Source organism: Streptopelia decaocto, assembly GCF_964273445.1.
Source record: "Streptopelia decaocto genome assembly, chromosome: 7".
Lineage (NCBI taxonomy): Eukaryota > Metazoa > Chordata > Aves > Columbiformes > Columbidae > Streptopelia > Streptopelia decaocto.
Window position 1 is genome coordinate 3,782,586 of NC_138661.1, and position 18,328 is coordinate 3,800,913.

Sequence of the window (18,328 nt, forward strand, 5' to 3'; positions counted from 1 at the left end):
CCTGTCAGATCTCCTTTCAGTTTTTGTGGGTTTGGCAGCTGCTGTCCTATTCAATATTTCCTCCAAAATTGCTTTATAGAGAATTTAAAATTAGTAAGGTTTGGATATATGAAGTACAGTAGCATCAAATGTACAAACTAGAAAAATCAATCCATGATTGCTGAAGATTTTTTGACCATTCATGCACTTTTTTTTGCATTCATGCAGTACAAATAAGTTTCGTTTTAATAACGTTCCCCAAGCACTCTAAAACCTCCAGTACAGAAAACACATCCCTCCCTCACCTTCCCTCAACCACATCATCTCCTTTCATAGAATCATTTCAGTTGGAAGACGCCCTCAGGATCATTGAGTCCAACCATAACCCAACTCTGGCACTAACCCATGTCCCTAAGAACCTCACCTAAATGCCTTTTAAACCCCTCCAAGTATGGTGACTCCACCACCACCCTGGGCAGCCTGTTCCAATGACCAACAACCGTTGCTGTGAAGAATTTTTTCCTAATTTCCAATCTAAACCTCCCCTGGCGCAACTTGAGGCCGTTTCCTCTTATCCTATCACTTGCTACTTAGGAGAAGAGACCAACCTCCTCCATGCTACGTACACCCTCCAGCATCTACATATTTCAGCCATAAAGCTGTATTATGCTGGTGACATGTAACTAAAGACAAGTCTTAAGAGTGGAACCATTCCTTAGGAATGGTTTGGTCATCTTAAAACGAGAGACAGACAAGAGGTCTTAACACAGCCAGGAGAATATCACCAAACCTTTGGTCATTTGTGGTAGAGATGGGGAGATGCTGGGCCTGTGAATTTAGCCCTGTCATTATGAGAAGACAGCACAACTCAATCAAGAAGACACATAACTTAAGGAAGGAAAAGGTGGAATAAAGTCATTCAGCTGAAATTAAGAAGGAGCACTGTATGGAGATGGGAACAGCAGCTCTAATCCCCAGAGGCTGTAACTGCTACCCAAAGAACAGTTTCTGTACAGAATTCCTGAAAGAGGCAGAGAACAAGCAATTTGCTACAGGTTCAGAAACAACCTGATCATCCACAACATAAATATATACGCTCTAGTTCCACAAAGTCCTGATTCTTGGAAGAAATCCTACAAAAGAAAGCACCTCTTCAGCTAAACTTAAGTGAGATTTGAGATCAACAAACAACAAAACCAGAAGTTTGCCTTGCTGCAGAACAAGCATAGAATGTGGTTTATATCACCAGCAAAGCTTCATGTTCTTTTCAGATTCGCTGCTCAAGAACAAGACCCCTGACTGAATCTGAGCAGAACTGGCTTAGACACAAGAGCTACTCAAGCTACAAACGGGGAGTGCTTTGCCATCCAAGTTAAGACAGAGAAACAGAATTGCACAGCTACAGGTAACTCACAACAGGCTCTGGAACTGAAGTTTCTTTTGTCTCACGGGAGCCACAAAAGAAATATAAATAAATAGGTCAAACCTACATTTGCTTCTCACAGAATCCCAGAATGTGAGGGGTTGGAAGGGACCTGGAAAGCTCATCCAGTGCAATCCCCCCATGGAGCAGGAACACCCAGATGAGGTTACACAGGAAGGTGTCCAGGCGGGTTGGAATGTCTGCAGAGAAGGAGACTCCACAACCCCCCTGGGCAGCCTGGGCCAGGCTCTGCCACCCTCACCACGAACAAGTTTCTTCTCAAATTTAAGTGGAACCTCTTATGTTCCAGTTTGAACCCACTGCCCCTTGTCCTACCATTGGTTGTTACCAAGAAGAGCCTGGCTCCATCCTCCTGACATCCCTCTTGATATATCTCTAAACATTAATGAGTCACCCCTCAGTCTCCTCCAGCTCCAGAGCCCCAGCTCCCTCAGCCTTTCCTCACACGGGAGATGCTCCACTCCCTGCAGCATCTTGGTGGCTGCGCTGGACTCTCTCCAGCAGTTCCCTGTCCTGCTGGAACTGAGGGGCCACAACTGGACACAAGATTCCAGGTGTGGTCTCCCCAGGGCAGAGCAGAGGGGCAGGAGAACCTCTCTGACCTACTGACCACCCCCTTCTAACCCACCCCAGGTACCATTGGCTTCCTGGCCACAAGGGCCCAGTGCTGGCTCATGGTCACCCTGCTGTCCCCAGGACCCCCAGGTCCCTTTCCCCTATGCTGCTCTCTAATAGGCCATTCCCCAACTTATACTGGAACCTGGGGTTGTTCCTGCCCACATGCAATACTTTACACTTGCCCTTGTTATATTTCATTAACTTTTTCCCCGCCCAGCTCTCCAGCCTGCCCAGGTCTCTGGCTGGCAGCACAGCTTCCAGTGTCAGCCACTCCTCCCAGCCTGGGTTCGGGCAAAAGAGAAAGAAAAATATGTCTCAGTATCTTAAACTTAGAAAACAGGAATGGTTCCCAGAGAAATCTCTGGAACCACAGAAATGGTAGTTGTGAAGAACCAAGGCTGAGAGCACAACACTCGAGATAACCCCAGCCCTAGACAGATCACTGTCCCTTTCCCGTGAGCAACCAAATGCCAGGCCAGTGGTCACTGGAGTGAGTGCTTCAGGGGGAATGAATATAGAAATCTGACTTCAGTGCGCCAAATCCACAGTTTTTCAGCTTGACAGGGACTGATATCCCTCCATGCCTGCTGATATCAACAGAGGAGAAAGCATCCATCGTTCCCTGACTGTGAACTCAGCGTAGGAGAGACAACTCTGAGCTCAGACCGATATGATGCTGAAAGAAACCCGAGTACTGTACAGCCGAGCAAGCTGGCAGAGCTGGGCCTTTAATGAGCTTCCTCAAGTCAAAGCGATAGGCATTTACTGTTCCTAAAATCAGAAGGCCAAAGCATATATTATCACATGCATTATCTCACACCCGGCATCTGCAGAGTCCAGAACTTCCTGAAGTACCGGCAGAATCACTATGGACAAGAGACATATTTAGAATTTAAAGACAAGTCTGTACACAACACACACAGTCCTGCATGGAGGTCACATAAGTACAAGCTCTGATGTAGACCCAATGGCTAGACAAGCTTGTTTTCATTGAAGGACAGCTCATGAGATGATCAAAAAAAGAAGGTAATAATCCTGTAGAAACAAACCCATAGTGCTACAGAATTCCAAATTGTTCTTCTGACCACCAAGCACAGATAACACTCAAGAGCTTGGAGGATTCAGCAAGTGTAGCATCACCATAAGCACTTTGCTGGGGATACATCCCTTCAAAAGAGATTATCCTGATAAAGTGCTCCCTGTTTTCTTTTAAAATCTGAGGTTTTTGGTGTTGCGTAGGAGCAAACCAGCAGGATCCCAAAACAAAGCAGTGCTGCATCTAAAAGAAAGGTAAACACGTCTCAGACAAGAGACCTACAAACGGTGGGAAGAAGAATCTTCTAGTCTTACAAGTCAGGCAGCCCTCTACTCCCTCACTAAATGAACAATTACTCATTTTACAGATGTAGTCATAAAAGCCTCCCAAAAAGAGAAATATTTAGATTTTGTTCTTCCCATCAACAAAATCTCAAAGCGCTCTGGAAAATAAGTATTTTCTAATTTGTAAAACAGGAATAGCAGCTGTTTGTTTCTTTGAAAAGTTACTGTTGGCCCATGAAGCTTGAATCGCTTTCCATGTTTGCAAAATAATTGCCCCTCGCAACAAAGCCTCAGAGCACAGGAGTCTCATCGACTCTTTGATGCCGTTCCAACTCCTCTGTTCCAGAAAAGCTGTTCCATACTGCTCTGAGTATATGCTACCTGCTTTTTCCAAAACACAGCATTCCATCCACTTAAGACAATGTTTTTTTGGACATTAATGAAGTATGTGCTTTTGCTGTTATCTTAAACTAGTTGCCTGCTCCTCTTGTCATCACACTTTTGAGGATGAAACAACCTATATACACATAATTAGCAACAAATTCCATTTCATTGAAAGAGGGTAACACAAGAATAAGATGCACACTGCCTTTCATCTCTGATTAGTGCCATAACATCTGTCTTTAGTTCTGTGGTACAAGATTCGGTCGAGGACAGGTCGTGTCACATGTGCTATAAAACTATATTCTATACAGCCTAGAATCCAACTATCTCTGTCTATAGGGGCTTCAAAGTTCAAAGCTAACGTCAAAGTCATACTTCAGACTTGCATAAAGCACCCACCGTGACAGAGGTGATGAAGCATGGTTCCAAAATGGGAGCTGGGAATTTCTGTTTTATAGATGCAAACACTCCCAGGTTCTTCTAGCAGTTGTACACGAACCCCTGTAGTTATCACGCAGTTCCTAGTTGTGCTGCCACTCAAAAACCTGGAGCACAACAGCAGATTGGCATCACTTTTTAATATTCTAGGGAGGCTCTTCTCACTTAGTGATGCCAACTTGCTATGATGTGTTATCCTCAAGTTCAAAAGGCAGTACCACCAAATGGACAGAAATATCGTGCTCAGCCTTTGCAGCTTCACAAAATCACAGAACGTCACAGGTTGGAAGGGACCTGGAAAGCTCATCCAGTGCAATCCCCCCATGGAGCAGGAACACCCAGATGAGGTTACACAGGAAGGTGTCCAGGCGGGTTGGAATGTCTGCACAGAAGGAGACTCCACAACCCCCCTGGGCAGCCTGGGCCAGGCTCTGCCACCCTCACTGAGAAGAATTTTCTTCTCAAATTTAAATGGAACCTCCTGTGTTCCAGTTTATAGCCATTATCCCTTGTCCTATCATTGGTTGTCACTGAGAAGAGCCTGGCTCCATCCTCCTGACACTCACCCTTTCCATCTTGATCCCCATGAATGAGTCCCCCCTCAGTCTCCTCTTGTCCAGCTCCAGAGCCCCAGCTCCCTCAGCCTTTCCTCACACGGGAGATGCTCCACTCCCTTCAGCATCTTGGTGGCTGCGCTGGACTCTCTCCAGCAGTTCCCTGTCCTGCTGGAACTGAGGGGCCACAACTGGACACAAGATTCCAGGTGTGGTCTCCCCAGGGCAGAGCAGGGGGGCAGGAGAACCTCTCTGACCTACTGACCACCCCCTTCTAACCCACCCCAGGTACCATTGGCTTCCTGGCCACCAGGGCCCAGTGCTGGCTCATGGTCAACTGAAACCAGTTTGGGGTTTTCTCCTAGGAAGCTCAGACCAGCCCAGCTTACAGGAGACATGCACTTCTAAGACCAGATCCATTCCAGCCAATTAAGAATCTAATTAGAGTAAAAGTGTAAAAGTACAGAGCTTTACCACTACAGTAGGTGGTCTAAAATTTCCACTCTAAATCCCAAGGAATGGTGGGGAAACAGGTAGAAACCAGACGAACTAGAATGCGTTAGTTTTAAACAAGTTGTGCTACCTGAAGCTAAAGCAGTGAAATTGTAATCTTGCAGTGAAACAAGTGGCTCTGCTGCCTGCAGCACAAATCCTACTTGTATTAATACCTTTTCCAGTGGTTAGAACAATTGAGGACATTCCCTGATGGGCAAAGGTGTGCAGTGTCTGACCTTACACTCCAGCATTTGAAACTCAGCTGAGATACTATCTCTACTTTACCTGGCTCAATTTCCACAAGACTGAACTCCTCCAGGTTATTTCTGACAGGGTAAAGGAAGCTGAGAGCTGATAGATTTGTGCACCAATTGCTCCCGAGTTGCTTAACGTTAGTCCTGGTGATCGCTGCACCTTCCTCTGCTTTCAAAGGGCACCCAAATTCAAGTAGAATCTGCCCTGAATATCGATTTACAGCAGATGTGGTTTAAACATGAGCATGAAAACAAAAAACAACGTTAACTCATTAAAAAATAACTGCTGTCGTCTTCAGCAATTTTTAATTCCCCTTCCTTCACTAAACATCTGGATTTTGTTAGAAAACACTGTAAAGTGATTTTCCAAAACCTTTGACATGCATTTTGCTCAATAGGTCCCAAAAGCTTAGGAAGGAGAGCTTCACGGTAACAGTTGTCATTTATTAAGCCCCACTCATGAAATTGGTCTAACAATTTTCTTCTGGTCTAACCGCTTCCTACTGTTTGTGAGGGCAAGGCGACAGGGACTTAGCATGTTAAGATGATGCTCATTTAATAGAAGAAAAGGACACTCTACACCGAGAAAACCATTATTCAAGTAGATTCAGTCTGATGAGCCAACAAAAAGCTGTCTGTGCAGAACCCAGGACTCTCAAGGTACCTGTGTGATTAAGTTACTTCAGAACAAATTAGTGCTCCATGAACTGATTACACTGTAAGTAAGCCCGGTAGGAAAGAAAGAAGCCACTGACAGACACAGAACCGTCCTGACGGCAGCTGAGCTCTCCAGCTTTCATCCACGAGCACCAGAAACCCGCCAGTTCCAAAAGCCTCTCTGGTCTTTTTACTCAAAATTCACAAAGTATGTCAAAGCAGCCGCAGTATCTACAGCAGACAACTAATCACAAGAATCCTACACTTTCATTTTCTCTCGTCACTCAAAGCACAAATTGCAGCTTTCTCCCCGACCTAATAATTATTCCTATGGCTGCCTTTTGTTCTTCTCCAGTAGCAGCATGAAACTCGATTTGAGCTGCAGGAACTCAGGCGGTGACTACACAGGCTGCTGTTGTGATAGCACGAAGCAGAAGCCAATGCGGCAGGTAATTGGACTTGAAGCTGGAAAGATCTTCCCCAGCCAGCTTGAATCATAGGGGAGAAAATAGATTGTCTTTATCTACCAAAGGTTACTAAAGGAAAACTTTGATACCAAGACAGATAGACATAATAAGTACCAGGACATACCCCCATAAAAAGGTACCAAAGCGGGGTGGGGTTTGTACTCTGCAGCAATTCAAAAGACATTTGCAATCTTCAGTATTAGGAATACAAGTGTTTATGTATCGCTTGCCAGAAAGGAATACTCCCAGTGCTTCCTACTTATATTCTCTTGCCCACTGAGCCGATACTTTGGGAGGTCTCAAATACTGTACTTGCTGTCACAATAGACTTCATTCATGCTTCCAGAGTAGCCTTAGAGCATCCTAAAGGGCCAACATCAAGAACTGGTCCTTCCTAATGCATGCGAAGCTCCTTCATTTTTCTAACCTTCACACCAACTGAAATAATTCTAAAGCATCAGAAAACAAAGGAAACTAAATGCATACAAACCTAGAGTCATGGGGGGTGAGATGACATGAGTGCTCAGTACCACCAGTAACCTCATTGTTAACACCAGCTGCCAGCAACCCCCTCATCTGGAACTGGGGAGCTCCAACTATTAACAACAACCTCAAACAAGGAGTTAGTGATGGCTATGGAGAGGGAGGAACAGGAATGAAAATCCACCTGTGTGGGCAAGTGTAGAGTCTTACATCTGGGCACGAGCAACCCCAGGTTCCAGAATAAATTGGAGAATGACCTGTTGGCGAGCAGTGTAGGGGAAAGGGACCTGGGGGTCCTGGGGACAGCAGGGTGACCATGAGCCAGCACTGGGCCCTTGTGGCCAGGAAGCCAATGGTACCTGGGGTGGGTTAGAAGGGGGATGGTCAGTAGGTCAGAGAGGTTCTCCTGCCCCTCTGCTCTGCCCTGGGGAGACCACACCTGGAATATTGTGTCCAGTTGTGGCCCCTCAGCTCCAGCAGGACAGGGAACTGCTGGAGAGAGTCCAGCGCAGCCACCAAGATGCTGAAGGGAGTGGAGCATCTCCCGTGTGAGGAAAGGCTGAGGGAGTGTCAGGAGGATGGAGCCAGGCTCTTCTCAGTGACAACCAATGATAGGACAATGGATAATGGGTATAAACTGGAACACAGGAGGTTCCATTTAAATTTGAGAAGAAACTTCTTCCTGGTGAGGGTGGCAGAGCCTGGCCCAGGCTGCCCAGGGGGTTGTGGAGTCTCCTTCTGTGCAGACATTCCAACCCGCCTGGACACCTTCCTGTGTAACCTCATCTGGGTGTTCCTGCTCCATGGGGGGATTGCACTGGATGAGCTTTCCAGGGCCCTTCCAATCCCCAACACTCTGTAATTCTGTAATCAGCAATCTTAATTATGTCACGATGAGCACGATGAGCTAGTAGCAAACTTAGACCTAAGGGCAGAGGAAGGTTTTCTAGATATTATGATCAGGACTGGCGACAGTTTTTCTCCTCACTATGAGACCCAAGCCGACACAAGGAATGGCCTCACCTGGAATGTGGTGGTTTTGAAACAAACTCTCTAGTCTTTCAAATGGAATTGTTAAAATCTTAAGTAAGGCTTATAAGTTGGTAAGGAAGAGTATCACACTTCCCCCCTCCCAACCCAAGATATCAAGATATGTACGCACACACATACAAGAGATATCCGAAGAGTTTTCATTTTGCTTTCTCACAGTAACACCAATTTTGAAAACACTGGGAAGAAGTCTTAGACAAATAGTCTGAGTTTTGTAAAACAAGGCACACTAGAAAATTCCTGGAATAGTGCATACACATAGAGTTAGTAAAACAGGTTTTAAAGTGTATAATGTTGAAGAGATGCACACATTTTAACAATACTCTGAAAAAGCTTGAGACTTACGCAGTGCTTTCCCCACAAATATACCCTCAGAACAACAAACAATTCTACATTTTCTTCGGCATCTCCGGAAGGCAGAATGGCAAAAAACAAGCACTCCAGTGGAAAGAACAAAAGGCACTGATTCCTATGCAATTAGCTTAGCTAAATTTACTACCGAAACCATTCTACTCCAGCTGCCCTTGACACCTGTGTAGCAGGGACAATGGAACATGACAAGCATCCTCTTAGGATCTATTGCAGTTTTCAGGCTGACACACTGACTGAAAATTGGTGGCAGTTACAGTTCTTGAGCTGCTGCATTAATGGAATTTGCACAAAACCAGCTTATTCCAGCAGCCGTGCCATGGGGGAGACAAAACGAATAGAGCCAGTCAGTGCTTTACCCACCTCTGCTAAATTCCCCACCCAAAACGCATCAGTACGCTGAAAATACCATTTCTTTCTACTCAAAGATCCTGTTTACACAGTGGCAGACAAGCCAAACAAAACAGAACTGGCACCTGTAAAGGTAGAAGGATGGAAAGAGAGGAAACTTGTTAATATCCCGTGTAGCACAAGTTCCCATCATCCTTAAGTAAGAGTTAAATTGAAAGGCTGAGAAGCAGAACAAAACTTGTGAGGTCAAGTTGCACGTTATTTTCTAAGAACAAAGCAGCTCACTCTTTTCTCTATTAGTCTACGTTTCTGGATGCAGAAGCCGTTCCTAGTAAAACACATTTAGGCTCTGGTGTTTAAGATGCCAGAAAAGCCTACAAAAGCATCTTCAAATGTAAACGTGCTTTCTGTGCATTGAAAACTGAAATCCACCACATCGCTGTTCTGGCACACGGCCACCAGCCCTGCCCCAGACAACAGGATAAATACACAAAAGCTCTTTTATAAGGGTTCAGAGAAAGTGCAAAAGAATCTATTCAACCCGACGTATCTACCTGAAGCCAAGTCCTCAGAGGATGGGCTCTAATGTCTCAGACCCACTGCTATCTTTGTAAAGGCACCAATTTGTACAGCACACATATTTTATCTGCACTACAATAACAAAGCGCATGAACATTAACCAGATCCCTTGCCGTGGCTGCCAGGTGTTTAAATATTTTACAAGGCGAATGCTGAAATACTATCTGCAGTCCAAATGCTTAAGATTATCCAGTGAGAACATGTGGATATTTCCATGAGCTACCTAAAACATTTTTTTTTTCGTTTGTTACCTTTTAAGCAACAGACCAGAGTTACCAACATACAAACATATACCACAGCCCTTTGATTTTGAAGGTTGATTTCATCAGGAAGGCTGAGCTCACAAATCCTTTCATTTTGAGAATACAAACACTAAAAAAACACTTACAGAAACTTTTGGATTAAAATACTGCATATTTATCTGTGCTGGGCATGCCTTATATATCTTTAAAAAAACAAGCCCTGATATTGTGTATTTTGATAAATTTAGTTCTATACTGTGTACTGTATATACTATATACTGGGCTTGTTTAGTCTGGAGAAGAGGAGGCTCAGAGCTGAGCTCAGCACTCTCTAGAACTACCTGAAGGGCAGTTCTAGCCAGGTGGGGATTGGGCTCTTCTCCCAGGCATCAGCAATAGGACAAGGGGCCATGGGCTTCAACTCTGCCAGGGGAAACTGAGGCTGGAGATGAGAAAGCAATTCTGTGCAGAGAGAGTGGTCAGGATTGGAATGGCTGCCCAGGGAGGTGCTGGACTCACCGGCCCTGGAGGTTTTCAAACTGAGATTGGACATGGCACTTAGTGCCATGATCTAGTCAATGGGCTGGAGTTGGACCAAGGGTTGGACTCGATGATCTCTGAGGTCTTTTCCAACCCAGTCCATTCTGTGATTGTGTACTTATTATAAAACAATCCTATACTATGTATTAAACAATGCTCTTATCTCAGCCTAAGTTAGACGACACATTTCTGAGAATGGTCTGTGTTCTCTCCCTCCCTTGAGATGCATTTTGGTAAAAGTGATGAACCCCTCTTGCAAACCACCCACTTTCCTGAGCATCACCACACAAAATCCCTTCCAGTTTTGCCACAATTCTGCTCATTTTTTGCCTCTAGGAAAAAGTGTTTGAGATAAGACATAGGATGACTTTTTCCAGATTGAAATATGCTCCACTAGCTGAAATTCAACCCGGACAGTTCTATACATTAACGTATTACGTCAATATATTTACTGCTTCTCCTCCAGAAATTACTGTGCTAATATATGTTTTTCCTCCTTCACCTACACTAGACTTCAAGTGAAAACACATACAAAATCATTATCACCCATAAAAATGAACAGCCCATGGGGATCACTAAGGTTTTACATCATGTCAGCTATCACCCTGAGACATACCAATCTTATATTGTGGCGAGAAAGCCATTTAAATACTTCTTGTATTTGCATCACACGACTACTCTATGGGTCAGATAAAACCATCAGCATTGACAAAATCAGCTGTCTGAACAAGCACAGAAAGGTCAGGTTATCTCATACCTGGAGTCAGAGACTATTTTAAACAGGTAAACGGATTAACGATATATATATCCCTAGAAAGAAAATTCACCGCGGACTTCTCATTGAAACAAATATATCTGCCTACCACAGAATGACCCAGCAGCATGGGAAATGAGCAGTAATAAGCGAGTTGTTCTCCACCCAGAATCAATAAAAAACAGGGTTTGCCCCACATACCTTGGATGCTTGGGGAGTAGAAATCACATGAACAGTGCTGGGTTTAACTCCATTTGCCTTCGGTCGCTTATAAAGAGCGAATCTGCTTTTCCTGCGTCCTCTGTCACCGTTAGGGAGGGAGCCATTATACCTAGAAAGAAACAAAAAGGGTCGGGATAAAACACCACCAGTTTGCGATACAGAAAAGGAGAGCGGCAATTCGGTCACGATATCCTGATGCATGGCAAAAATATAACACAATCACAGTAAGTTTTGTTGCCCAAATTATGAGAATTCAAACATTCTTTTGTGATCGATGGTTGACATTTTAGCTATAGTCAATAAGGCCATCAACTGCAAAGAAAATACTGAGATGTTCAGCCACAGAAATACGTCTTCACCTCTAGAATTAAAGGGATTTGGAGGAACAAATCCTAAGTCTTCTCTGCAATTTCAGAACATGAGGAGCTTTTTTACTATCCCCACAGCTCATGCAGGAATGGAGAAGAGGAAGAAAGAGGTGATCTGGAAAAACCAAGTAATTTAGGGGCAAGTAAAACTAAGTGAAAGGGAATTTTAATCTCTTCACAAAGAGGTTTTTTTTTCAATTGGCAGTAGGTTTTTTGTTTTTCTTTTTTTAAAAAAAACTCTAATCCTAAAGGCCTCATCTATTATTAAGGGAAAAGGATGCAAGTGTTTTTAATTAATGTGACTATATCTGAAGCCTCGCTAATGACTTCCTTTATCAGGTGTAACACAATAGCCTTTGACAGCTCTTTCATCTCTCTGAGGACAGAAACCCAAAGGATTAACTGTTCAGAGAAGTCCGAAGCCTCAAGGGGACATTGCTCCTTCCCCAGGGAATTTCCCCAACTGGAAACGGTTTAGCAATGCATAAGCATTTAATTCATCACCACCCTAACCCGAAGATTTAGGACAAGTAGATGCTTCTCATCGCAGCGCTGTCACCTGTAACGTTCCTGATAACTCTCAACCAGTCCATGAAGATCTCTTGGGGCTTTACTTCCCTGCAGAGATGCCTCTTTCATTCCTGATCCTCAGAGATTTCAGACTTTCGCCTGAAGAACTGCAGCTGTTATCCCACTTATAAATCTCAGTTGTCTTACTGGCGAGCTCTATTCTACCCTGATCACACGTATCCCTCTCCTACAGTCTTTGTGATTAAAAGCAAGTATCGCGGTCAGGAAAGGAGTCAGAAAAGAAGAAAGAGGAAGATTTAAAGGTAATTAACATCCTGCAAAGCAAAGGAGGTAAAAAAATAAGTTAGGAGAACTCATTTTCTTTTTAGAGATACACTTGGAAGTTGTTCAGCTCTACATCCACCACACCATCTGCAGTCCAAACCCATTTGTTTGTAGTGCCGGAGAAGGGCTGTAACAGCAGTTCTATGGCAATTGCTGACTAGGAAAAGCAATTCAGTAACCCAGAATTTGTTTTTTCTTATCATTACACTCCATATATGTATCTAACTAGTTTGTGTAACAGGTAAATGCACTTGGAGAGCCTTGTATCCTTTTGCCAATGAGCAATGAGCAGTGGATGAAAGCAGCCAGTCTCATTGCCAAGGCTGTGACAAACTTAACTGATCTACAACATAAAAACAGACTTTTAAAATATACATTTAACGCATGATGCTAGAGACACATAATAAGAGCTTTTCAGCTGGGCTACAACCGAACTCGTTCTCTCATTCTCATTTTTGTAGGAAATTCTACTGCATTTTTCTGGACTATTAAAAGAGATTCCCCAACACAGCAGAAAAACAACACGAGAAATCACTGTTATTTCATGCCAGGTGTATTTGTATCTGGAAACTTGTTATTAACCCTACACAAGCAGCGCTCAGTTAACACAGCAGATCCTCATCATAAGAGACCAATTCCTAGAAAGATATATCAATACAATCCACAGGCAACTCAAATACCAGCCTTTAAAATAGAAACTATTTGATTCTCCAGCTTGAATCTTTGTAGATATATCCCCACGCTTTCTTTCAAAGACACCGTATCACTATGAATATGCCAGCAAGTTTTAACTTGCCTGAAGACAACATTCTTTCTACAAGCATTTTGATCTGAAAACCTGAGAAAGCAATAACTCCTTCAGAAATAATACGTAAGCAGTATAATCTCAATTTGTGTATTTGTGTAACTGTTAAGCAGGACTGAATTTAAGTAGTTCCACTGGAAGTTAAAGCAGGCTAGCAGGGTTATTTTGTTTGCCTTTTTCCATGTTCACAAAACAATTGTAATTGGGAAAGGCTACTTGATTTCATTTCAGATCTATGTGGGATTTAATTATCTTTATATTAAAAAAAAAAGACAGAAGCAAGCCACTCCAAGTTAAAAGGCCTTTTGGAAACTTCAAATAGGAAGAAAATACAAGCGAAGCGAAAGCTTAATTCATTCATCCTGATCAGCACCGACAAGTTTTCATGAAGGTTTTCTTTGTGCCAATTTCTAAGTTTCCTTTTCACCAAAGGGCAGGAAGAATTGAGTGGTAGTTGTATTATTTGTTATGCTTTAATTATATACCTGCCAGTTTTGTTTTTATTTGACACTGGTAAAAAAAAAAAAAGCTAGGATAGTTATGTATGTGTTTGTCAAGGGTTTAGATTGCGGGGTGACAATAAAACCCTGGCAGATGTATTGTTAACCTCCCTCTTCCCTCCTCCTCCCCCTTTTGCCCCTCCCTCTCCCCCCTTCCCACTCAGCACAGGCGATCGGGAGGGACAGAAGGACAGAGAGAAGAGAGCTGGAAATATTAAAAATGTTTTACTAATGCTACTAATAAAAATAGAGAAAATAATACAAAATATACAAAACCAATCTTGAAAGTCTCAGCAACTGCAGAGCCGGCAGCCGAAGTCCTGGACTGGACTCTGCAGCCAACCGGAGCTGGATTCAGTCTCTCACTGGCCTCAGTTCGCAGGGACAACTAGCAAGGTCTTCTCCTAATGTCGCCATAAGGAAAAGGGACGAGATCCTTGTGATCTCCCACTTTTATATGAAGTATCCCGTGAATGGGATGTTATACACAGTTGGTCGGTCTCTTGGTCACCTGTTTCTCGTTGTCCCTCTGGCGAGATGTCCATCCATGCTTATCAATAACTTCACATTCCATCGCTATGTTTACCAAAACATGTATCTGGTTCTCCAGGAAAATGCAGCTGATATGAAGCTTTAGCTGACAGGCAAATTCACTAAAACGGAAACTTGCTCTTTAACAAAACCAGGACAGTGTTCTAGAAGAAAAAAGAGCACCAGAACTCGCCTCCTTCCTCTCCACAGCCAGCAGACACCTTCATTTTTTCTAAACCAGGACTCTCGACTTGTTCACCACAACCCAGCCACGGCGCTGGGCCCACACCTTCCCTCGCCACCACCTCCACAATCTACATACCAAACCAGCCGACATTAATGCCGTGGGATCTTGTCGGAACGCGAGGAGACTCCAAGTTTCCCCACGGCCAACAAGAGCTTCGTAAACAGAACAGAAACTCCCTGTTGATTCTTCTCACAGGGCCTCTCCACGAGCATCAGCCTGTTTCTATTCTCCCTCCACCCTTTAAAAAGCTCCCGATGCACCTTAGGGACCAGCACATTGACTTTTCCCTCCACAAGATGGGCAATGCCCAAGACAACCTGCAGCTGGGACTCCACATCCCACCAAAAAGCCCAGAGCAAACATAAAACAAATGAGGAAAAATTAAATTTCAGAGACAAAACGAGCATTTCTGAGACTGTCCTGCTCCCATGCAGATCTACAGGGCGCTCCTGAACTTCTCCAGATGTTCCAAAACAGACTAACACAAGTGTTAAAAGCAGCCCTATACTTTTTCCAAATGCTTCTCGGTGACAGCAATACCGGGACAAGCAGCATTATGAAACCTCGTGGGATAATTATCTCTGTTGATAGCGCTATTCCTTGCAAATAAGGGAGTGGTGCTGGCATAGGCTGTGGGCATCATAATTACCAAAGCTAGTTTCCTACATATTTACATCAAACAGTCGAGGACTTTGGTATACAATGACATGCAAACTCCAATTAAGTTTTTCCCATGGTTGGGATATGTAATGAGAACATCTCTGCATGGATTCATTGCTGTCTGGAGAGCAAGACCACACACGCTCCCTCCCACAGTCCGAACACCGTGGCGAGTTCCTAACTTCTACAAGTCTTGTAGGAACTTATTTGACTACTTCAGAGATCAACAAGTTTTGAGTCTTTTGTGGGACAGCTCATTACACCAACTAGTTTGTTTTTTAAAGGCATCAGGCTTAGCCAACGGCAAAGAGTAAACAAGAGCTTTGTTATTTAGGACAAGAGCTCCCAAAATCTTGATCTGCACCTTGAAAAGTTCGACTTCAACGCTCAGGGAAGTCATCCCCAAAATTATCTACTAGCTACCAGATACAGAAGCTGCTGCACATAACAAAATATTTATTTCATTCATTCATTTATATATTTAACAATGCTTTGAAAATACAAACTATCATAAAACTCGAATGCTTCTCCACATTTAGGCACCTACCTCCTAAAAGACCAAGCACTGACCAAGTCAAACTTTCACAGGTAATACTTCCGCTAGACAAAAAGGAGTAACTTCATTCTCCTCACCTACTCCTAATAGTCCTACTGCACATCTTATCATTTTTAGATGTGAACCGTCCCATTCCAGACTCACCTTTAAAGAGATGACATTACCACAGCTCTAATGGGCGAGAGAAAGCACATTTTTGCTCTAAATAACAAAGCTGTCCAAGAATTAGCAACAGCTTTCACTGTGACATCAGACTTGAATGAATTTTTCCTTTCAAGTACATTCCGACTCCATGTTTGGTATCATATAGTAGTATATATTCAGCATATGGTAAAAACTCCGTGCGTGTTTATGCCATATTTTTACCATCACTGAACTAGTGTGGGCCAACACAGCTGCCAAAAGCACTGGTCTCACCTTTAATTTGCTGGTTTGTTCCTGCTGCTTCTCCTCCTGGTTCACATGAAGGGGAAACCAAACCAGATTTATGCTTTTAAATTTAGTTTTAAACCACATCAATTCCTTGCTCTGCAGTTCACTGCAAAGCCACAGAAGCACTTATATCAGCAACAATGGAAAAATGGCACGGAGGGCAGGAGAGATTCTTTTGGAAGTATTGCAAGTCTACAGTTATTATGACATTTACAACATTAAAATTCTAAAGATACATTATTCACCTTCGCAATATCCAACCCCTGAGCTTTTCATGACTCTGTGCTGAAGTCCCGAGTTACGGGAAAACCTCTTCTGCTATTATCCAACATTCACAGCATCCAGCATTCACCCCCATGAACACTGATTAAAAGGAAAAAAAAGCCACATGCTAGCTTAAAAACAAACAGAAAGCTTCAACATGTTTAATGTTGAAAACAAAATAAGTGAGCTTGTGTCTCGTTTTACGTAATATTACTGCCAAGAAGGACAAGGAACTGCTGGAGAGAGTCCAGTGCAGCCACCAAGATGCTGAAGGGAGTGGAGCATCTCCCGTGTGAGGAAAGGCTGAGGGAGCTGGGGCTCTGGAGCTGGACAAGAGGAGACTGAGGGGGGACTCATTCCTGGGGATCAATATGGAAAGGGGGAGTGTCAGGAGGATGGAGCCAGGCTCTTCTCGGTGACAACCAGTGATAGGACAAGGGGCAATGGGTTCAAACTGGAACACAGGAGGTTCCACTTAAATATGAGAAGAAACGTCTTCCCAGTGAGGGTGGCAGAGCCTGGCCCAGGCTGCCCAGGGAGGTTGTGGAGTCTCCTTCTGTGCAGACATTCCAACCCGCCTGGACACCTTCCTGTGTAACCTCATCTGGGTGTTCCTGCTCCATGGGGGGATTGCACTGGATGAGCTTTCCAGGTCCCTTCCAACCCCTGACATTCTGTGATTCTGTGAATGTTTCATATTTTTATTATTATATTTTTTCATATTTTTATTCCGGATATATTATTCTGTATCAGACTTTTGTAAAACAAGCAGTTGCTGCCTGTCAATTATCTGATAACTTCAGTAAAATAGGACAGTGAAGTTGTTCTCAAGCTTAATCTCATTGGGAAGCGCTGTCAAATAGGAAAAGCAAAGGTAAGTTGTACTTCTGTACCAACAGGATAGCACTGGTTTACTTTTCTCCTTTGAACTCTATTCTCTGGTACTGTGTATTAAAGACACTAACTCAAAAACTCGTTCTTCAGAGGTAGCTTAACAAGAAGGTTCCTTTCTGCCTTCCAAAGATGCACTTTCCGCATCACAGGTACCTTTGGCAAAGCGCACAGTTGCAGATCACAGAACGATCGAAACCGGAGCTTGATGGAACTTCAAAGTTGCCCAGCCCACCCTCAACTCAAAGGCTCGATCCAGTCCATCCACAACATTCCTGTTTCAGTTAGTCTGGAAAATCCAGGCCTCCCCACCTTGTTTCAACATCTTTAGAGTGAAAACTCTCCCCGGGCACGTAGCAAGGGAGATTCAGGTCAAAGCAAGTACCCTGCACTTCCTGCCGAAGCCATCAAAGAACCCAAAAAACCTGTTCTCTTCTCCTGTTCACAGCAGGTTCATGTGCTAGAAGATTTGATTCCCATCTGATTTTTCTTTCCAAAAGAAAGCATTTAAAGAAGTTATAGCAGCAAACTACAGTAGCTTTAAATTGAGTTTTTGTTATTATAGTAGCCGTGACAATGAGTAACTCGTGCGTAAGCAAAGGGCTTCCATCCTTTGAGTAACAAGAGCCATTGACCCAAGAACTTTGATTTATGCAACCTTGGAGGAAGCCCTGAACGACAGACACCGTCCCACGTCAGACTCTGCTTGCTAAGACATCTCTGGAGGCGTAAATGCTTCCTCATCGCTACCAGGAGCGCAGTTCAGCAAAGCAAATCTTCCTGCAGAGCAAGAAAATCCAAACCAGCAAGTTCCAAAGTCCCAAATAATCTCATCACTTTCCCCTATTAAAAGCAATGGTTTATGCATCTGTGAACTTGATTATCCCTGAGAAACGTATGTTGGAGTGGCTAATTGTGGCTATAACCAGCTTTTTTTCCTCAGAGGCAAGTGTTTGTTCTTAAAACTTGCATCTGAGCAGTCATGTCACTCCCATCAAACACCGCAGAAAGCATTCCCT

At 43.6% G+C, this 18,328-nt stretch overlaps 1 protein-coding gene across 2 annotated transcripts in view; it reads right to left on the minus strand.

The window, feature by feature from the left end:
• Positions 1-18,328, minus strand: part of PELI2 (pellino E3 ubiquitin protein ligase family member 2) — an 80,914-nt gene that overhangs the window by 43,614 nt on the left and 18,972 nt on the right. For both annotated transcript variants that reach the window (XR_014184710.1, XM_082059371.1), the window contains exon 2: positions 11,180-11,309. Coding sequence is in view for 1 of the 2 variants with exons in the window: in XM_082059371.1 (XP_081915497.1) it covers positions 11,180-11,309 (130 nt within the window). In the remaining variant the exon portion in view is untranslated. The remainder of the gene's footprint in view (positions 1-11,179; positions 11,310-18,328) is intronic.